The sequence below is a fragment of the Balaenoptera musculus genome, chromosome 2 (assembly GCF_009873245.2).
Source record: "Balaenoptera musculus isolate JJ_BM4_2016_0621 chromosome 2, mBalMus1.pri.v3, whole genome shotgun sequence".
NCBI classification, from domain to species: Eukaryota; Metazoa; Chordata; class Mammalia; order Artiodactyla; family Balaenopteridae; genus Balaenoptera; species Balaenoptera musculus.
The window spans coordinates 41,894,690-41,917,344 of NC_045786.1; the positions used below are offsets into that span (position 1 = coordinate 41,894,690).

A 22,655-nucleotide genomic window follows, 5' to 3' on the forward strand; every position below is an offset into this window, starting at 1 on the left:
CTGAAACCCAGAGAGGTAAGGAAGTCTCTACTATGAAAAAAGATAATTTCTGGCTCAGAGATTTGGGAAAAGCTTATTAACAAAGCTGGTGGTATATGAGGTAAGCCCTACAGGGGGGGAGGTGTGCTTAAAAGAGAGAGATGGTAAGGCAGGGCACTCCAGCCACGTGACAAAGAGGATGAGCAAACAGGCAGGACGCTTCAGAGCTGGAGTGCACAGCCTGTGGTGGCACAGACTCCTTTACGAATCTGAGGGAAGCCATGGACCCCTTCCCAGAAACACACATGCATGTGTCCAGTCAGTGGTTCTGGAGCACAGCTTTACAACTCAGAGCAGAGACTTTTCCTTAGATGTCTCTGAGGAGCACAAAAAGCCCAAGAGTGTCCAGAAGTATAAACTGAGGAAAGAAGAATGGGAGATATGGCTTTGTTCTCTACCAGGGTGGACCCCTCTCCCCAATTATATAAGCAAGGGAGTGAAAAAAAAAATCAGTATTATACTAGGAAAACAACTGTAGAAATGTACAGATAAAATGGGACAGTGGGGAGGAAAGAAGCAGCACGGGACATCCAGGACACACAAGACCAGTCAGGAGGGGCCCAGACTGCTCTGGTCTGGAGACAGCGTGTGCCTGGACTGGGGACATGGCCTTTGGAGCACAGAAGAAGCAGCAGGTCAGCAAGCTGGTACAAAGGGCAGAACCTACAGAAATGAGAGAGAAAGAGGAACCAAAAATCCACAATTTAACAGACTTAGGAAATCCAGAGGAGATGATGATGGTGCCTTCTATTTGACTGTGTTGAGTTTTAAGTGTTAAGATGTCTTCCAAACGGTTAAACAAAGTTATGGTTATTGAGAGAAAGGTTGGAACTGGCTTCATCTGTTCTTGAGCAAAAGGTGAAAAGAATGTGTAAGAGAGTAGAGGCAGAACACACCAAGAGAAAAGACACACTGAAGGCAGCACGCATGTTAGATAACACACATCTACAGATGAAGTAGCTTGGAGAGCTGGCTTCTTACAAACATAAACAGCATAAAATTGAGTGTGGATTAACAAAATGCAAATAAATCAAAACCACAGTGAGATACCACATCACACCCGCCTTAGGATGGCTGTCATTAAACACACACAAACACACATACACACACCACCGCCAACAACAACCACCTCCAGAAAATAACCAGTGTTGGTGAGAATGCAGAGAAAAATGAAACCTTTGTGCATGTAAACTCTTGAGAATGTAAAATGGCAGTCACCGTATAAAACAGTAAGGGGGTTCCTCCAAAACTTAAACAGAACTACCTTATGATCCAGCCATTCCATTTCTGGGTACACACCCAAAAGAATTGAAAGCAGGGACTCAAACAGATATTTGTATACCAACGTTCACAGCAGCAATATTCACAATAGACAAAAGGGGAAAACAACTCAAATGGCCATCAACAGATGAATGGATAAACGAAAGGTAGTATATACATGCAATGGAATGTTATTCAGCCTTAAAATAAGGAGAGAATTCTGACACATGCTACAACATGGATAAACCCTGAAGACCTTATGCTAAGTGAAATAAGCCAGTCACAAAAAGGACAAATACTGTATGATTCCACTTATATAAGATACCTAGAGTTGTCAAATTCACAGAGCCAAAAAACAGAATAGTGGTTGCCAGGGACTGGGGGAAGGGGGAAATGAAGAGTTATTGTTTAACAGGTACAGAGTTTCAGTTCGCAAAGATGAAAAAGTTCTGAAGATGGACCGTGGTAATATAATAGCTGCACAACAATGTGAATGTACTTAATGCCACTGAACTGTACACTTAAATGTGGTAAATTTTATGTTATGTATATTTTCCTGACCAAAAAAAAAAGGGAGTGTGCAGCAGTTAGAGAGAAGCGAGCTTGTTTAGAGAAAAGAAGCCGGGCAGCCCACAGTCAGAAGGAGCATTGGTAATCTGGGCCAGATGCTACCAATCATGGTCAATGCCATTAACCAGAAGACAAACTCCTTATGCACGGAGTGTGGAAAGAATGTCAAAACATGTATCAGCGTTTTCAACCACATCCTGTATACAGTAATAGCAACACCAAGCAGATCATATTCATGTGTGAAAAATACTGTGCTTACTATATATATATAAGTAAGCTGTTTAAGATATAAACTGGATTACAAAACATCTCTCCCTCTTTCTGCCCGGTTTCAGAATCACTGATGTGACAGATAAATTTACCCTGGTCTTGGGTCTGTTTTTCAACAACTCCCCTGTTTGTCACTCACACAATGAGACAACTTAAAGGTCACACACACTACGTGGCTCCACTTGAAACATTTTCAGAGTGCCTGCTATGGGCCAGGGAAAATGCCAGGCCCTGATCATATACATGATAACACACCTCTTCTCATGTTAGTCTCTTTTCCAAAAGGTGACTTCTAAGACTCAGGTTCCTACATTACTGGATGACAAACTGGTTCTCTGTACTACCGACACTCTTCTTAGCCAGCTCTGAGACTAGGCTTGGAAGAAGATTCTGATCGCTAGCACAATTAGGAGACAGACTAGAAAGAAACAGCAGTGTTGAGATTGCTAATAATTTGAGCTTAAGAGAAAAACAAAGATAATGATTAATAATAAGTCCCTTTAATCCAGGTTTTGCCCTATGGAATCTTTGAATTATTAGCAAAATACAGGATTGGCAACTGACTGAATGGGTAGGAGAGGAAACAGTTCAAAATGATTCTGAAATTTTGTTTAGCAAGTAGTTGGAAATGAGGAAAACAGAGATTTTGCCATTAAATATCCACATCTTTTGGAAGAATAAGTTACCAAAAACCACTTTCTGGCTCTGACTCCATTTATGATTCTTTAGCTAAAACACGAACTTGGTTCCTTTGTCCATGTTACATCTCCATGACCACCAGACCATGGACACTACAAGTATTGAACACCCAAAGTCCTGGTGAGTTATAGTGCACATGGAACACGGGATAAGAGAAGTTAATTCAAAAGAAATGTCGACCCATCCTGGTAATTTTTCATTCCTGTCACGAAGCCTGGGATCCCTTGTGATTGTCTAAACCACACCTAAGTTGCGTTCCCATCAGTCTGAAAATAGAGTTGTACATATTTTCAGTGGAGAGAGAACTCTTTTGTTTTTTGGCAATGTTTCTGCTACTGTTTATATCTGAACATCCTAATAATACAGCTCATGGTTACACCCAGCCTTCCCAGCCATTGCCTGTATTTACTTCCTCTGCAACTGTCTCAGGAGATCTAGCCAGAGTTACAAGGCTGAACAAAAGGAAGCAAAAACCCCTCCATCCGGACATGGAAGCCAACACTTGAGTCAAAGTCTTTTCAGGGAATCTGAGTGTAACTGAGCAGACAGGCATAGTTGTCTTCAATCCTTAGCCTCCTTATGTCTTTTGTCTGAAGCAGTATGGAAGTGTCTTAAAACAAGTAAACTTTTTAAAGGATGTGTATTTCTCTGGAAAATGACACTGGAGTTAAAGACAAACTACTCCTTCTGCGCTTTCACTAATGAGCTCAGGTGGCCTGCCCAAAACCAAACATCAAGGATGGGGAGGGGGTCATCCTCCTCTGTGAACATTTTTATTCAACGCACGCAAAACATGGTTGCAAATCTTTTAACCATTCATCTGATACTCTGAATTACTAGTGACAAAGTAAGTTCTCAATAAATCATCCCTAACATGAAAAATCATGTTATTATTAGTAGGCAATGTTTTTCCAGGTACCCAAAGTAATAAAACTAGTAAAACAGAAACGGTCCCTGGACTAAAATCAGTTTAAGTCAGCAGTTAATCCTAGATTCCGACTCCCCTCTTTCTGCTATGCTAGTTTTGCAGTAAGTTCCTGACACTTGGTAACCTCTTGTGTTAGGAGTGGTCTCTTACTCAATGCGCTCATGAGTTAGCTACTGAACCGCGTCAGACAAAGGGTCCTATCATTCACCAACTTGTGAGGTCAACACTAGCTTTTTGAAGGATGCTGAGGAAAATGGGCATGTTGATACCAAAGGGCCTCTGCCAACAATTAAAATTCTTCCTTATCCCATTCTGTGCACATGATTCATAGTTACCAACCACTTATCAATCATAAGAGCCAGAAGGCATATATGCACTGGGGGAGACGGGTAACCAATATGGTGAGGAAGAGAAGTGTGTATGCATGTACTGGGCTGGGGGATGGCAGCATGGGTGACCAAAGGATACTATCAACCTACACCTTATTATTTAGAAAAAAATTCAGAAAGGAGGCAAGATTTCAGAGGATGCTGGGGGCTGATGATGGGAAGCAAGAGCTGATTTGAGGATAAAGACCAGTGTGCCCAGCCTTAGGGAAATCCTAAGAGATGGCTTTGATGCAGAAAAGCTACCATGAAACTAACTGTACAGAACTGACAAAGGGAACAGATCAGAATGCGGAATAAGCCCAAGAAAGTATGGGTATATAAAAGAGGATCAGAATCTTCAAGTTAATCTACAGTGAATTATTCAGATGCCAATGGGAGGGACTGGAGTTGTAAATGTGTGATACCAAAGGGATAGGCTCACAATCTAAATTTTGTGATGACTATCATAATTCATCTCTCTGTTCTTACCCCAATCTCATCAGTATATTAAGTATAGTTTGCATAACATGAACAGATATTAAAAGATTAACTCATTCAATTAACAAAACTTACTGAGCATTTAGTACGAATGAGGGACACTGTTTAGATATAGTGAGTAGATGAAAAAATTACAAACTCCTTAGTATAAAATAAAGCAATCTTCCACAGAAAAGGAGTGAGAAGATATACATGATCACTTGAGAACTGAAGTGGCATATACACCCAATATAATTATTTTTTTAAAAAAAACACTGATTAAAGACACAAATTCAAAATGGAAGATAATTGGAGACCACTTCTGAATGATTAAAAATCATTCCAAAAATTGTGTGGCCAAATGAATTTAGATGAGATCATGCACCTGTCCAAAGTGTTGTAGAACGAATTCCCGCACCGGGAAAAAAAGTGCTTGTGGTAACTTCTAAGACTTCTTCCGATAGAAAAAGTTTAAGATTTTTAAAAATACATATATATATATAAATAAAAATTGATATACATATTCATGTAATAAGAGGAATTGGCCGACTCAAAGAGGAGACCTAGGGTAGCAAGAAAAAACATGAACTTTGAAAACAATCAGATCTGGGGTTGCATCCTATTACCTACTATGTGTGAGCTGTGAGAACTTTGGAAAATTACTGACTATCCGAATCTGTTTTTCCATATGTAAAATGAGACAAATACTAGGAATGATGTAAAAATTAAATGCCTGTATCTCATACCCATTTCATCATGCCTGGACCACCATAATGGCAGCCTAAGTGACTCCCACATGCCGGAAGGATCTTCTAAAAAAATAGAGAAGTAACATATCTAAGGAAAGCAAACTCTTCACCATGGCTGTCAAGGCCCAGCCCTTCCAGGGCCCGCTTATGACTCCACCCCGCTTGCTCAGTATTTTCTCATCACAATGGCCCTGCCCATTCTTCCCTACCTCAGGGCCTCTGTATCTGCCGTTCCTTCTTTCTGGAACGCCTTCCCTTGGTATAGCTCCAGCATCTCTTTATCCTCTGGAGAACAGTTTTTTAAATGTCAGCACCTCAGAAAGATCTTCTCTCTGAAATACGATTCCCATTATTCCCACAGAGCACACTGGTTATTTCTATCAAATCACTAACAGTAATTTGTACTTTTCGTTTCTCTATTTACTGCCTGTCTTTAAGCAATACGAGGACTTTAAAGATCCGTGTGCCCCTTGGACCTAGCGCGTCTGACATCGAACAGGTCATTAATACAGTTTTCATGTAGAGCTCTCAGTGATGTCACCTTCTCTGTCTCCAAAGCAAAGAATCAGCACCAAACTCACCCATCTCATTTCAAACTGGAAATAGCGTATTTTCAGGACTCTTGGTGCTTACTTATTTGTAATAAATGCCTACTTTCTGAGAAGTGAAGTTTCCTCTACTGAAAATCTTTCATTACGTAAGGGCCGTATGGTGCAAAAAAATAATACAAACGCAGGTACATCTAAAAAAAACCTAATTATGTCCTTTATTAGCTGTGGCCTTGTGGAAAAAAATCACACCACTCAAGTCCTTTACGTTCCTCACCCCGGCTCAGGAGAATCCTCAATCTCTTCATATGAAGGGGCGGGGGAACCGTTGCTGCCCGACCAGTCAGTCTCAAACGAAATAACATACATAAAAGTGTTTTGTTAAAACTGCAAAACAGCATCTACGAGGCCAATAAGCCTGTGCTAATTCAGACCCATTCCTGAGGGCTTTCATGCCCCATGAGAGTGAAGAGTACTGAACATTTTGGCACTATTTTAAATGTACCATACTCCTTGTGATACTCAGATTGAGATTTTCTATCCTCCCTCCCCTCTCTTCCTTCTTTCTTTTTTCCCCCAGACAGGTAAAATCATAAAGAGTCAAGCATATAAAGGTTCTAAAAACTAGGCTCTCCTAAACATGAGGACAAAAATTTTAAAACATGACTGTGATTTCACAGCGGAAATCACATTTCAGAGAAACTAAAATGAATAATATCTCGGATCAAGTTCAAAATGCCAAGTTGCCCACTGCTCTCAGCCTCGGCCTGGCATATCAAACCACCACCTGACAGCGATCATGGAGGGACAGACAGCACTCCCTCCACAGTCACAACTCCTCCACCTAGCCCCTCGTCCGGCGTGGTAGTGTCATTTCACTGACTTCTGTGTCTAGCCTTCTGAGCCGTTTCTTGGCCTCAACGGACCAATGAAAAGAATTAAGGAGTCTCAAGTAATACGCTGAATTGATAAATCAGTACAAGAGCTCCACTCTTTCCCTGACCAGGGCGATACATTACTACTTTGCCTGGACTCCCCTGGCTCCACACCTTCACAAGTTCAGGTACTGAGGTTCTCTTGGCAACTGTGAAGCACTTGCTTGGCTTCCAACTTCCCCTGCCTTTGCGAGAAAACTGCTAAACTTCCAAAAAGTGCTCCGTGAGTCGTCCAACATTCCCAGACTCCCGTCTTATGGCTGGAGGAGTCCTTACTAATTTTAGACTCAAGGATGCCTTCTGTGAGCAATCAGCCACCCAGAGTCTCCGCCCCCATCCTGCTTAGACACCCAGCATCACTAACAGGAGAAAACAAAGAGATACAGCTATTAACATTCAAAGGCTAGACCTGAACAGCGGTCAAACCAAGCCAAAGGGGCCACTTTGCCACTTTAATAAATAGATGGACTGGAGATCCTTCCAAAGGAAATAAGTACTGTCTATCTTTCCCCTCCGAGCTGTGAGGAGAGACAGCAGAAACAACAGACAGAAAAGACTCAGGCAAAAGACAAAGAGACAGAGGCAGAAGGAGAGAGACTGACAGAGAAAGATACCCCTCCAGATGGGGGCCTGGGGTGGGGATGACAGGGAGAGAGGGACACAGACATCTGAGGAAAGGGCAACTCTGAAGGTGAATTTCTCCATCTGTGATTTTCAAGAGTATGAGGTTCTCCTGAGCATAAGAATCCATTTTAAAGCAAGTCAAATGACACTGAAACAGTAAGTGGCTCAATGCTGATTCTGAAGTCCCCACTGTTTCTGTTCAGATATTCTGCTAAGAACCTTAAAATCACCAACCCAACCCAGCACTCCCCACTGTTCACAAACACACACTTCTCAGCCGTTCTCCCAATACAGGGGGGCCAGGGAATCCAGCTACTGGATTCAGAGACAGAAGAGCCTGAGAGCTTTGGAGTGGATGGAGTGTGGCCCCTTACCTTCAGCAACACCACGTCCACAGTCCTGTCCACCTTGGAGATGTCACATAGGCTGTAGCGCCTCTTGTGCCGTTCATACATTTTGTCCAAATGCAGAAGAGAGGAAGTAAGATGCAGGAGACGTACCCACTGTCAACCTGGGGGACCACCGTGCTCCCGCCAAGTCCAGAGCTCCAAATTTCTTACCGTGAGCTGGAGGGGATTTACGACTTCCAGACTCCTCTGTGTAGAAAACCCTCAAAGGGTCAAAAAATGAATTAAAGAAAACCAAGCAGGATCCCAATTCCTTGAACAGACTGAGAACTTCCTGGCAACTTCAGAGCACTGGGATGATGAATTTACAATTTACAATTCACAATATGAACAATAAATGCTTCCAGATGCTATACTTTAGGCAGATCTTGACCGAAAGAGAAGCACACACCATTTCCATCACTGGCGATAATTCCAGTGGAAAAATTAAGAATTAACCGGCTACACATAACGGCTGACGCACGTGGTGGAATAGCCCAAAGCAGGCAATAAAAATCCAGTATGTACTTTGTCAGGAAAAGAGAAAGAGAGAAGGGAAGACAACTCTAATTTGAAGGGATGATAGGAAAAAATTCTCTCATTAAATCCTCTTCTTGCTTATAAAACAAAAACAAAGACAAGGAAAATCAATTTTTCCTTTACAGGAAAAAAAAAAAAAAAGTTGAAGCTCTGAGATTCTGTTCAAAGTAAAGAGTCTGTAGTCAGCCTCTTGCTCGCCAGGCGGTAGGGCTTGGTTCTGATTTCAGTTGAAAATATCTAATGACAGCAGAGCGAAAGGAGGGGGAAAAAAAAAAAAAGACCACTCCTCCCTTCTTGCTCCCTCCCTTCTTGGGCGCTGGCCCTTCCCTACCCCAGACCCCTCACCCCTTTTCCCTCCCTCTCAGGAACGTCACTACTTGCCCTTTCAGCTCTGCACCAGCAGCCTCGGAGGCTTGAAAACCTAATGGCAGTGGTGGGAACATGATTCATCCACAGACGAAGAAGAGAAAAACAAGGCTTCCTTTTCCAACCCGTTTCCTCCTCCTCCCCTTTCTCCTCCTCACACTGTTCCCTATGAAAAAGGCTCTGTCAGGCATTTCCAGATGCATCCCAAGCGCTTTGATGTCGGGGGAGGTACGGTAATAAAGGGAGGGGGTGTCATCCTAAACACCACAGGCAAGTTCAACACAATTATCTGTTCCACGAAATCGGGGAAATTGAAACTACACAAGGCAGACACTGCATCTCCCTGCCAAACGCAAGTCAGTGATTTAATATGAGAAAAATGCTAGCCAATATTTCAGGGCTATATTTCCAGGATCCAGAAGGAGTTACAGAAGTGACTGACAAGGCTTAGAAATCATCAAGAGGTCAGCTTTTTTTTGTTGGCGGAGAGGAAGGGATGGATGGGGAGGTGGTAGGGGGAGCACTTGAAAGAAAATTTTAGAGTAAAGGAGTAGAGTGATAGGTACGTGTGTCAGTACGTTGTGTGACTAAGAAGAGTGACCTGGCTGGGACTTCTTCCCCGCTGAAAGCCACCACTCACATTAACTGAGCCCGGAGTGTGGCTCCACCACTCCATGCACCCGCTCTCTTACTATTCAAGAGCCCTCCAGCCCCACCCTAGCCAAGATTCTCAGGGGCAGACCTGTTCCAGAATTCATTTTCTTACCTGGGTCATAAATGATCTGGGAGGGAAAGGAGAAGGAACTGAGGGGGACAAAAAGGGAAGAGTGGAGAAAGGAAAACTCCAAAGATGTTCTCCTTCTAGGAGCATTAGGCAGCTGGCATTTTCCTCAAGTGGTCAGAGGAGTCCTTGGCTAGAGTGTGAATGAGGGGACTCAAACATCACAAGTAGAAGGAAAAAAGAGATTTAATACTTAAATTCCTGTCAATATCACAAACAGAGCTGGTGATGAGGCTTTCCAGGAGCTATGAAAGGGGTAGAGAAGGTCTGATGAGTCACCATTTCCTCTGGTCAGGCATTCAAGTAGCTAACCAGCTCAAGGAGAGCAAGGCAGCGAGTCCTGCTAGTACGCACCTCCCCCTCTACCTAACACACCGCACCTCCCCCTCTACCTAACACACCGCACCTCCCCCTCTACCTAACACACCGCACCTCCCCTCTACCTAACACACCGCACCTCCCCCTCTACCTAACACACCGCACCTCCCCCTCTACCTAACACACCGCACCTCCCCCTCTACCTAACACACCGCACCTCCCCTCTACCTAACACACCGCACCTCCCCCTCTACCTAACACACCGCACCTCCCCCTCTACCTAACACACCGCACCTCCCCCTCTACCTAACACACCGCACCTCCCCCCTCTACCTAACACACCGCACCTCCCCCTCTACCTAACACACCGCACCTCCCCCTCTACCTAACACACCGCATCTCCCCCTCTACCTAACACACCGCACCCCCCCCCCTCTACCTAACCCCCCGCACCTCCCCCCTCTACCTAACACACCGCACCTCCCCCTCTACCTAACACACCGCACCTCCCCCTCTACCTAACACACCGCACCTCCCCCTCTACCTAACACACCGCACCTCCCCCCTCTACCTAACACACCGCACCTCCCCCTCTACCTAACACACGCACCTCCCCCTCTACCTAACACACCGCACCTCCCCCTCTACCTAACACACCGCACCTCCCCCTCTACCTAACACACCGCACCTCCCCCTCTACCTAACACACCGCACCTCCCCCTCTACCTAACACACCGCACCTCCCCCTCTACCTAACACACCGCACCTCCCCCTCTACCCTAACACACCGCACCTCCCCCTCTACCTAACACACCGCACCTCCCCCTCTACCTAACACACCGCACCTCCCCCTCTACCTAACACACCGCACCTCCCCCTCTACCTAACACACCGCACCTCCCCCTCTACCTAACACACCGCACCTCCCCCTCTACCTAACACACCGCATCTCCCCTCTACCTAACACACCGCATCTCCCCTCTACCTAACACACCGCACCTCCCCCTCTACCTAACACACCGCACCTCCCCCTCTACCTAACACACCGCACCTCCCCCTCTACCTAACACACCGCACCTCCCCCTCTACCTAACACACCGCATCTCCCCCTCTACCTAACACACCGCATCTCCCCCTCTACCTAACACACCGCATCTCCCCCTCTACCTAACACACCGCACCTCCCCCTCTACCTAACACACCGCAGCCGCTGAGCCCAATCCCACACTGTTGCATCCACCGCAGGGAGGTAGACAGCCCCTCTCCTTCCCCACACGTCCCCAGTGAGCCTAGTTCTGTGATGCTACCAACGTGGACAGTGAACCAGATGTTGCTTTTCATTAGAGTGAGGATGGGAAACAGTAGAAACAGATGATTAGAGAGAGATTAGAAAGCTGTAAATAAAATTCTAGCTCAGGCTTACCAAAAGGGTGGGAACCTGCACGGGGATTTACAACTACTCTGAAACTATGTGGTCTAGGGCACAAATCGAAAGGCCCTTTAGGCTTTAGTGTAGGGGAAAATGGATAGTTTATTATCTTTTCTGTATGAACTTTCACCAAGCAATAATTTAGAACTCTCCTTCCTCCCCATATAAACACAAAGCTGCCACCCCTCTGTCCTCAATATGGTTTATTCCTCACTGCCCCTCCCTTCTGTTTTAATTAGAATCAAATGTTTCCTGCCTCCAAGGTTCCCAGGCATCTCCCTAAGGATCATAGATGCTTTAATCACCACAGAGCCTTTCTATTCTCAACCTCATGTAACTCCTGACTTAAATAATCTATACTGATTTAACAGATATTTTGTGCCTTGCAGCAAAGGCAAACAAAAGAAACAAAGAACAAGGTCTCTGTCCTCAAGAAGTTTATATAATTAGAAACCTCTTTCAAAGTTATACAATTGTCTGAAATGGCTGAGATTACTGTTTCGAGACAAATAGATTAATTTTTGTATTTCTGATGATCTGCTGGCTGTGTGCTACAGGCTGGAAATCGAGACTTCCTACTTTTTCTGTACACATAAACATATTAAAAGGATTTGGAATTGTCCTTGAGTATTTTGTTCCTTCTTGGAGAACAAATTCTCTGGGTAGGGAACACATACTCGGGTGTGGGGGGCGGGCAGAGGGTGGGGGTGGAGGAGAGTCTGTTTTGCTTTCCCCTCTGGATTTGTTCAAGCACTCTCCACAGAAGACTTGAGTCTGTAGTCCTGTGCTTTTGCTGCTGATGTGACAATTCCAAGTTTTTATCAAAAACATCTGGAACCACTGAACAGTTACTCTGTTAGGATTTTGAAACACAGAAACCAATCATTTTACATCCAAACCACAGAGCTGATACCTATGAATTTTCATTTTGAGAATATTCTCCTTTTCTTTAATTTTGGGAACTTGTAGTAAAACATGCTTATTATTTACAACCTCTTACAATAGTAATTATTCACAAGATTAATTATATCTCCCTTCTTTCTGTGTCCTCCATCCCACTCTCCAGCCACAACAAGGAGCCCTACGTTCTTCAATAGAAGCTTCAAGTGCATAAAGTCTGTTCATACCACAGGCCCAACATATATTCTTAAAGATTCCAGAAAATGAAGTAGAAAAATATTTTATGCATTTGAAGTTAACTAGAGCATTTCAAGTTCATGAATTAAATTTTCCCTTGATATTTAATTCTGAAGGTCTAACCCTTACCCAGATTATTTCAGCATTCTTATGGGTCAACTCTACTTGGCTCCTTTTGTTTCAGTTAAGGCAGAACCCTATTTAAAGTCTCACAGCAAAGTTTCTGAATTAGGACACCACTTAGTGGGTATATGAAAGATCCAAACAGAACACAAAGGCCAGCAAGCACTGGGGCGGAGAGGGGGGTGTCTACTGCTACTAAAACATTTGTCCTGTACCCCAAAGTGAACATAAAGTAGTAGCATGTCACTGGCTAAAAGACCCACCAATGATCAGTTTCATCTCCGCAAGGAGCACAAGGTGAAAATCAAAGGTTCTTTCCATTCCTAGGTGTGCCACTATCTCACTGAGCATCCTGGGATAATTAGTTTGACTCTTGGACCTGGGTTTCCAGAACTGGAAAATGAGAAGGGCTGGACACTAGATCGTATCTGAAGTTCCTTCTTGATCAGATACGGTCAGTCTGAGACTAACAAATCTTTATCACTTGCCATATAGCTCATAGGATGTGGGTAGATGCAGAGGAAAAAGAAAGAGGGATTGAGAAATTCTCTCAAAACCTGTTGTAGAAAACATGTAGTATACTCTTGCTTAATTATATTTTCCACCTCCACTTTTCATGTGAAAAGGAAGGAAACGTCTACCACAGTCAACAATTTTCATTAACCTATGATTTCATTAACTTAAAAAATAGTGAGTCATCCAGAGCTACACATTTGTTAGTGGCAAAGTTTACTAAAATACAGATAAAACACTGTATTATTTTTATTATTATAGCCTCCGCGTGAGCAACTGCAGTCTGCTTAAAATAACAGTCTGCTCCAAATAAGATGTTTGAGTAATTGAGAGAGGATGGGAATTATTTACAACAGCTGCATCGTTTCCAGCGAGCATTTCCTTTTTCATTTCAATTTAGGTGTTTAAGCACTACTGGTCCAGGAGAGGGAGGCCTAAGGCCCCCACTCCCCTGGCTTTTCTTCCACTCCCAGATTTGGAGGTTTCAAGAAGGCTAAAAGAATAAAGGAGAAGGGGAAGGCCTAAAGGGCAAGCAACCAGTCAACCAGCAATTCTCCTCAAACTACCATCCGGTGGCAGGAGGCAGCTCCTCTGCCTTAACCCTTTCTTGACTTCTTCAAGAAGAAACCTTAACACAATTTAGCTGGTAGCAGCAGGTTGTTTGACAACAATAACAATAGCAAAAAGTAATTAAGATGGAAGTAAGACAAGACAAAGCTTTAAAAATGTCTCTTCACCAACCTGTGCTCCTCACAGGAAATAGGTCTCGTGGAACAAGCACACAAATGTTAAATTTTACTAAAATTACCAACAACTTGGTGAAATAAAAGGCAGGAGGAGGGGAGAAAGGGAGACAGCCGAATCAGAATTCATCTGGAAAAGTGGTGATAGGATAGTTTAAACTCTAGGACAAGTCTTCTGGGGCAAGATTTATTAATAACAACAACATTCACTGAGTGCTTCCTGTATGCCATGTGCTTCCACATGTACAATTTCAGTTATTCCTCATAAAAAGCTATAGGGTGAAACATCACTGTCTACAGATGCAGAAAAGTCGCACTCAGAGTTTAAGTCAGTTGTATCAGGTCACACAGCTAATAAAACGAGTCTGCATTAAACTCGGTTCTGTAAATCTTTCTTTCCATATGCATCTTATTTTGCGGTGAGTAATCCCCTAAACTGAAAGAAATGAAACTATCATGGAGAAAATGTTAAGTTAAAATTTGAGGAAAGAAAACTTAGAATTTGTTATTCATATCACTGGCATTCTTACATTTGATTTTATACAAATGCCAAAGGATAGAAAAAGATTTTATTTTTGCAATAAAAATGACAAATGGTTCCTAATTTTAGAAAGTACAGGTAGAAAGTGTGTCATTACATTAAACGGACTCAACTTCTTTGCCAACATTTTAATACTTGATATTTAATTTTTTTAATAGCTTCTCACTATTGGTAATATGTTATAATAATCAGAATGAACACAGCCAGCATAGAGACTAAAAGATTTCTGGATACTGACAACTGTTCTCTGGGTCTCCTTTAGAATGAATGGGTGTAGTGTTCCTAGTTCTCCTCTTGGGAACAAACATTAGTTACCTCTTATGGCAGCATTTCAAATATCTGAAGATACTTATTACGACTCGCTACCCTCCTCAAAGCTTCTCTTCTGGATCATGGTTCCCACAACTGTTCCTCATGCCACAGGGTACCCGACTGAGGGCTCTCTAGTTAGTCGGTGTCCTTCTTGTGATGCGAACACCAAAACAAAACCCTCTGGTGTTGAGTACACTGGGATGTTTAAGATCCAACTGGCTTTCTTAACACGAATACCACACCATTAGAAGTATATAAGCTTGTGGTGAAGTAAGTCACTTCTCATATCTTTTCTTAGTTGGATGTGTCAAAACAGGTCTCCTCCATACTATAATCTTGTGATTTTATTGTAAAACTCACTTTACATCTTTCCTTGTTTAAAGTGTACTAGATAATTTGTAAACATTTAATTTTTTTAGGTTGAATTTTCAGTTTCCCAAGGAATGTGGCTTTAAAATACATTAGTATTTTAAAAACCTAGACTGCTAAGGATGCTAAAAAGGGCAAATTTACTATCAGTAACAATTTAAACAACCAAGAAGTTTTACATGGAAAATCCATAATACTGTTGTGATTGTAAACTACAACTTCTCATGTGTCACTGTCCTGAATCTTCAACAAGCTTTTCAGTAAATGAAATTCGTTCAATCATTAGACAAATATTCACTGAACACCTATTTTTGGCACTGAGAATATAACAGAGAACCAGACAGACATTAAATAGTTACAATAATGTGTGTGAGAAGTGCCAGAATAGAGGAATCACAGGGTACCACAAGAACATCTCCCTTTAGATGTAACATAAACGTCTGTGTCTGGAGCTCGGGAGAACAGCTGGGGCTGGGCACACCAATTTGGAAACCAACACACAGATGTGACATCGAGGAAACAGAAAGAAAGAATGGTAAACAGTGCCAAATGTTGTGAAAAAGTCAAGCCAATGAGAGATCTGGGTTTTGCTATGTAAATGTTTCCTGGACCTTGCTTGGTGAGGGCAAGTTCTGGTGTAGTAGTAGAGTGATGAAAGCTGAATTTCAATATTCTACCATTTCACAGGGGAAAATTTAAGTTCTGCCTGTACACTTCATTCGCTTTTTCCAGTTTTCTCTTAAGACATTTTACCCTTCAGACAAAGTGCCTTAGTGAATCATAAAAAAATGGTTGCTACAGGATGGCTAACCTGGAAATAAACACTTTAGTGTGTAAAAAACTTTCTGAGAAGTAAATGAAGCATTAACAGAGAAAACGGACCATTAACACAAAGTGAGTTCTATGCCCGTTCTTTCAATTCTTTCCAAGAGATCCTGCCACAGAGACCAAAAGAGAACACTTGAGTGCACACACTGCACCTTGGCCAGGAATATGAACAGAGGTTTCATAATAGCTAGAGCAGGGAAGCAGGGCGGACAGTGTTTTGGCAAGGAAATGGAAACAGAAGGAACGGCCAACAAGTAAGAAACTCCCTTTCCATATGATCATCTATGGAAATAAGAACAAACCTCATTCTATAAACAAAGGCAATGAGGTCAGGGAAACAACACTGACAATTATGGACGAGAATTTCCTCATGGGAGTCTGTCATCACCAGCATGTCATGCCAACTAGTAGCCAACTAGCTAATATTAGCCAAATTTATTTATCTGTTCAACAATATTTAAATCTCTGCCGAAGTTATGGTGCTCTGTGAGGTGTTATGAGAGATATGAAGGTGGATGAGACATTTCTGGGACCTCAAGGAAACACAGCAGGGGCAATGGTATGAAATATAAGACGGCATGGGTAGTACAAATGAAATGTAGGGTTTCAGCAAGGAATAAAGATCTCTGACTAAACTGATTAGGCAGAAAAGTTTCATGAAGGTGGTGGTTTAACATAAAGGAGCAGAAAGAGAGAAAATGGGAGGGAGGAGGCAGGCATCCCCAATGAAGACTGTGAGAGACGGTGCAGACGTTGATGCGCAACAGGTAGGACAGAGGACGAGCGAGCCGTCTGCTACCTGCATCAGATTCCTGTGAGAGCAGTGCTATGGCCCTGGCCTGCAAAAGCATTCACAGGCTAGTTTATGGGAGCAGAGGATGCCGTGCTAAAAAGTTCAGGCTCTATTCAGAGGCAACAGGGAGCCATCGAAGATGTGCCAGCACAGAAGCGGGATGATTTGTGCTGTAATTCAGAAAGGCTGTACAAGTCTCTAGCCTCATCAAGTCTGATCTCCCTTGTCTGGATATCATACTATGCCATGATCCTTATCCAATCTCATTTGCTGTCATTCCTCAAGAAAAGTAAATGGGTGATCTCTCAAGGTTCCACAATTAGGATATGGGGTTCTTCCTACCTCAGTGACCCTGGCGCTCTTAGGACAATCATGGTTTCTGGAATTCCCTACCGTGTCTCTTCCACCTTAACCACAATCTACCCTTCAAATCCCACTTTTCTAGTTAGGCTCTCTGCCTGCTCTAACTCTCCTTCTAACGCTGTACTGTGAATTAAGATGGTCCTTAGACTCTGCCGCACTGGCTTTACGGTGATCTGTCCTGTGTTCTTCCTTGCTGCTGCTGCATGTTAGTCTTACTCTAAGTAGAATGGTGACTTCCTTAAAGGCAACAGGTACTTTTTAAATCTCTCCCAGAGTGCCAAAAACGGTACTAGACATCCAAAGGCTGGCTGAGTAACCGATTATGCATTCGTTTCTTACCACAATCATAATCCTAAGACTTTTCAAAAGGCTGACCAGATTCAGTTATTAAAGGAGAGAAAAAGTGTTTGTCAGTGTTAACCGTACACAAAAGGTGAGTAGTCTAAAAGAGGTTCTGGATTTAAAGGATAAAAGTCCTGGCCAGACATGAAAACCTGTGTTTAAAATAACCATATCCTTAGGAAAAATTTGAATCTCACATAAAATGAGAATGTGCTACTTTAGTCACCCGACTTATTCTTATTTTTCACTTCACAGCAAAAAGAACAGCTCTAGCACAGTCAGTCAGTCAGACAAGCCAAAAAATGACTCAGCTTCCCATGGAAGACATCCCTCATCCCTCCCAGGCAAACACACGCCAGTACAGTCAAGCCTTCCCAAAAAATGAAGAGGTATAACTTGCTCTTTATATCAACTGTCCAAAAGACAAAACAAAGGGAAAAGAGAAAAATCCTTCAAGAAGAAAACCTACTTTTTAACACTACTGTCAAGAGATAAAAATAATAAAGACATATGGTTTTTTTTTTTTTTTTAATTTTTGACCGCACCATGAGGCATGTGGGATCTTAGCTCCCCAACCAGGGACTGAACCCTCGTCCCGTGCATTGGAAGGCGGAGTCTTAACCACTGGACCTCCAGGGAAGTCCCAAGACATACAGTATTGATAAAAGAAAAATGTTGCTATGAGGAATAAAGGAATGAATACACATAAAGTATTTTGTATAATGCCTGTGGCATGAGTACTATATAAGTATTAGTTGCTATAATATTTTTTATTTTATTATCATCGCTACATCTTTGCCTTATTTTTTAAAGAGGTATTTAAGTCAGTCTACAAGGGAGCATATAAGAAAAAAACAAGTAACTGAAAATTCTGACTTAAGATACAGCTGAAAGAAGAAAACACCTCTGCTTTGATTCAGACCACCATGTTCTCTCTGAAAATATTTTGTATCATGAGACAGGAAAGCAGACAGAGGGAAAAGTTAGGTTCTCTTTCCTCTGATAAGTGGAGAAGGTAGGTAGCTGCCCCAGAAGCTAAGACTAAAGGAGCTACTATGCATCTGAATGCCGAGCTGTTTCATACAGAAACAGTTCTTTACAAGTTAAGGTCAAGATAGGACTGGGAACTCAGATGGAAGAGTTAGACTTGGGAAAAAAAAGAAAAAAAGCCTCTTTATCTGAAGCAAAGGGAAAGAAGTAAAAGACAGATATTTATAGATATTTTTCCTGGCCAATCCCCAAGTGCCTAATTTGGACGGAACTCAAAGTGTCCCTGAACAGTCCCCACCCAGACGGCCGAAATACCAGTGTCACCATCGGGACAGAAAGCATGTGGCTCTTGGAGGTGACTCTGGGAGGAAAGCCTAGCACCATGCCAGCCTCTCGGGTCTCTCCTCTCACCTCTCCTTGGAAAACTCTTCCACTGCAGTCACACGAGTCAACTTACTGTGCTCAGATTAGCTGTGACATCTGGCTGCCTCCACGTCCTGGACCTTGCCCTCCTGTTCTTCACCACAGAAGCAAAACCAGTCAAGTCTTTAAGACCCCTTCAAATGCCATCACATCCTGATACCTCCACTGAACACCTCAGTCAAAAAACTGGCCTGTCAGGACTTCCCTGGAGGTCCAGTAGGTAAGACTCCATGCTCCCAATGCAGGGGGCCTGGGTTCAATCCCTGGGTCAGGGAACTAGATCCCACATGCACGCCGCAACTAAGAGTCTGCATGCTGCAACTAAAAGATCACGCATGCCACAACGAAGACCCGGTGCAGCCAAAATAAATAAATAATATATTTTTAAAAATGTGATTCTGTATTAAAAAAACAAAAAACAAAAAACTGGCCCTGTCCTTCCTCCAACTCTATTAGAACTGCGTTAGCACTCCTATCACACTTAAATCACAGATTATCACAGTTATCTGGGTACCTGTTGAACAAGTCTCTTGGACCGAGACATCTGTTTCTTTGGCTTTCCTATAGGTTCTGGGGCTTATTTAGCATTCAACAAACGGTTCCTATGTGAATGAGTAAATATCCATCTCTTTGTCTGAAGAGGAACTTTCAGGCAAGGTAACCCATTCTCAGGAGTAGATCAAACTGGTGCAGGCAACCTAGATTCAGAAGCTCCTTTATTCATAAATGTATACAACCCCTGGATTTTTGATACAGAGACACGCACTAGAGAAAAGGGATCTACTCTGCTCACCACAAACAAATGGCATTAGTTAGACCTTATCAATAAATGGGACATGTCAGAACTTAATCAGCAAGTAAAAGAACAGAATTCTCTGCCTACCCTGAATTTTTTTTTTTTTTAAATAAAAATTGCAGTTTGGGTGGGCTCTATAAGATTATCCATGCTGGAGATCTGTCTGACTAAATACATACTAATTTTTGGGTTACTATTTTATTTGTTCATAATTTTTAACCAACTGATATCCCAGTACCTTCCTAAATGTGCCTGTCTCTTTTCAAAATTAATGTGAATGTTTTTAATATAAACCCTGAAGAGAGAAAAAAAACTCCCCCTCGAAACTTAAAAATATACATACTCTGCACACAACAGTCAATTCAGGACCAAGTTTCATGGAAGCATTTTGATAGTTTCTCCAAAAATATGTGTGTGCATATGTATGTATGTTTAATGGCTCAGAAGATTGCACAGCACTGACTGGCTGTGCACTATGTCAAGGACAGTACATCTAACAAACCAGGGAACCCATGGAGATAGTGTAAGTAACTGGTAAGAGCATGAAGCATTATGAGGGTCAACGCCTGAGTCCCCAGCACTGAGCAGGAAGGACACAGAGAAGGCCTTGCTCTGTCCCTGCAACTTGCCATCTATAAGATTATTATTAATACTTCTCTTTTGCTTCCCTGTGAGGATGTGATAATAATAAGTATTAGTAGTCTTCAAAAGAGCACAGTATTACAGTATTATTTAATATAGCTTACTGTTGCTATCTTTCTTTCATACAAGTAGAGTTTTCCTGGGTCTGAATTCTAATGGCTCTATGCCTCTAAACCTTTTACCGATAAACCCAAAGAAGCTTTGACCTATTCTGTGTCACTACAAAGGCAACTCTCCAAATTCTACATAGAGGTTCAATCCCAAATACTCATATTAATGGGTTATCAATGAGGAACTTCCTTTTCTCCACCTAGTTTTTAGTTGCAACTCCTGCCATATTGATTAAACCATTTTTAAGCTGAACTAACAAAACGTAAAAGCCTCAAATATATTTGCTATGAGAACAGGACATAGAATTTTAAAAGAAAGGGAACTACTAAAGGTTATCAGTGCCCTAAGGAGAGAAATTGATAAATGAAGTATACTTAGGTAAAGTCCACTGAAGTTGTACCTACAAAAAAACTGTCAATTAACTAGAAATCTGCCTTGCCAAAGTTCTTCCTGTGTTTCTTTTTCTTTCAAGATACCCACCAGGCATCCTACATTGTAAACGCCCATCGTGTGTGAGACACCGTGGCAGGTCCCTGCCCACGAAACATAGCTAAGGCAGCGTCCCTATCAGGAGGTGTGGCACTGCGCAGGTCTCACGGTTCCCAGCACGGTTCCACCACCCAATGCTCCAGAGAGGGTAAAGATGGTGAGAGAAGGGTACGTGGGAGGCCTGAGAGAGTGCGGAGTGCAGCACAGGACAGCGCTTCTGAGAAGGGTCTTAAAGAATCGAAGAGTAAGTATCCAGGTAGCCTCCAAGGATACATTTCAGGCAGAGAATTCCTCGTGGATAAAGAGGGGTCTGGCGTGGCTGGCAGCTGGACTGTGGAACAGAACAGCAGAGCTGACGGTACCGTCTGAGTAATCTCAGGAGCCAGACTGTGAAGTCCATGCCACACCACAAAGTTTAGCAAGAATCTCTAACATGAGCCAGAGCAGCGGGTCTCAACACGTGGTCTGAAAAACCTTCAGGGGCCCAGAGACCTCTTCAGGGCATCTGTGGGGTCAAAACTATTTTCACAGTAATCCTAAGATGTCATTTGCCCTTTTACTGTGTCGACATTTGCACTGACAGGCCTTAGCACAAACCAAGGCAGCGGTATCAAAGTGAACCAGCAGTCACCATATTCTTCGTAGTATAAAAAACAAAAACAGGGGCTTCCCTGGTGGCGCAGTGGTTGAGAGTCTGCCTGCCAATCCAGGGGACACGGGTTCGAGCCCTGGTCTGGGAAGATACCACATGCCGTGGAGCAACTGGGACCGTGAGCCACAACTGCTGAGCCTGCGCGTCTAGAGCCTGTGCTCTGCAACAAGAGAGGCCGCGATAATGAGAGGCCCGCGCACCGCGATGAAGAGTGGCCCCCACTTGCTGCAACTAGAGAAAGCCCTCGCACAGAAACGAAGACCCAACACAGCCATAAATAAATAAATAAATAAATAAATAAGAGAAATGCTTCTCTCCCCGTCAATGGGCAAAAAAAAAAAAAAAAAAAAAAGAAGCTAGGGATGTCACTGATTGATGAGCAGCTTCAAAAAAAAAACAAAAAGAAACATTTTCACACAGAATGTCCTTGATGAAGCTGTAAACATTATTAATATCATTCAATTTCAAGCTTTAGATACTCATCTTTTTAATACTCTGTGTGACAAATGGGAAGTAGACATAAAATACTTCTGTCGTGGAGGTATTACAGCTGTCTTGAGGAAAATCACCTGTGCAATTGTTTTAAGTTGTGAGCCGATGCAGACACTTCTGTCATGGAACAACATTTTTATTTGAAAGGAAGACTGGCAAATGAAGCATGGCTCTTCAGCACTTGCGTATTTTCCTGAAAATGAACAAAGTGAACCTGTTTCTCAAAAGAAGCAACTGGCAGTATTTATTGCTGATGATAAAATTCAGACTTTCAAGGGAAAATGAGATTTTTGAAAACCTGTATCTGCCACTGTGAACTTGCCAATTTACTAATACTTAAAGACATTTCGGATGAGATTGGTGGTGATGCTACCAAACGTGATTTTCTGATTTGTAGAATGAAATGTTCAACATTTGGAAGAGTTGTATTATTCAGTGAATCAGCATTTCCTAAGTGACCAATACATGATGTTAGAAAATCATGCATGGATAAAAAATCCATTCAAAGTACAAGATAGACCAAATGGCTTTTAATGGGCTACAGTACAGAAAGTTCAGTGATATGATTTCAGATTCCACACTACAGATAACTTTTAAGAACTTATCATTTGTCAATTCTCATCAAAGTATCAAAGAAGAATATCACAATTATCTGAGAAAACTATTAAAATATTCCTCCCTTTTCAAGCATATATCTGTGTTAGGCTGG

General features: G+C 42.5%; 1 protein-coding gene across 9 annotated transcripts in view; it reads right to left on the bottom strand.

Moving 5' to 3' along the window:
• Window positions 1-22,655, bottom strand: part of AKAP13 (A-kinase anchoring protein 13) — a 344,813-nt gene that overhangs the window by 112,028 nt on the left and 210,130 nt on the right. The window contains exon 1 of one of the 9 annotated variants that reach the window (XM_036844177.1): window positions 7,842-8,621. The exons of the other annotated variants lie outside the window; for them this stretch is intronic. Coding sequence (XP_036700072.1) covers window positions 7,842-7,922 — 81 coding nt within the window. The 5' untranslated portion in view covers window positions 7,923-8,621. Of the gene's footprint in view, window positions 1-7,841; window positions 8,622-22,655 lie in introns of those variants that run through there. 9 annotated transcript variants of the gene reach the window in all.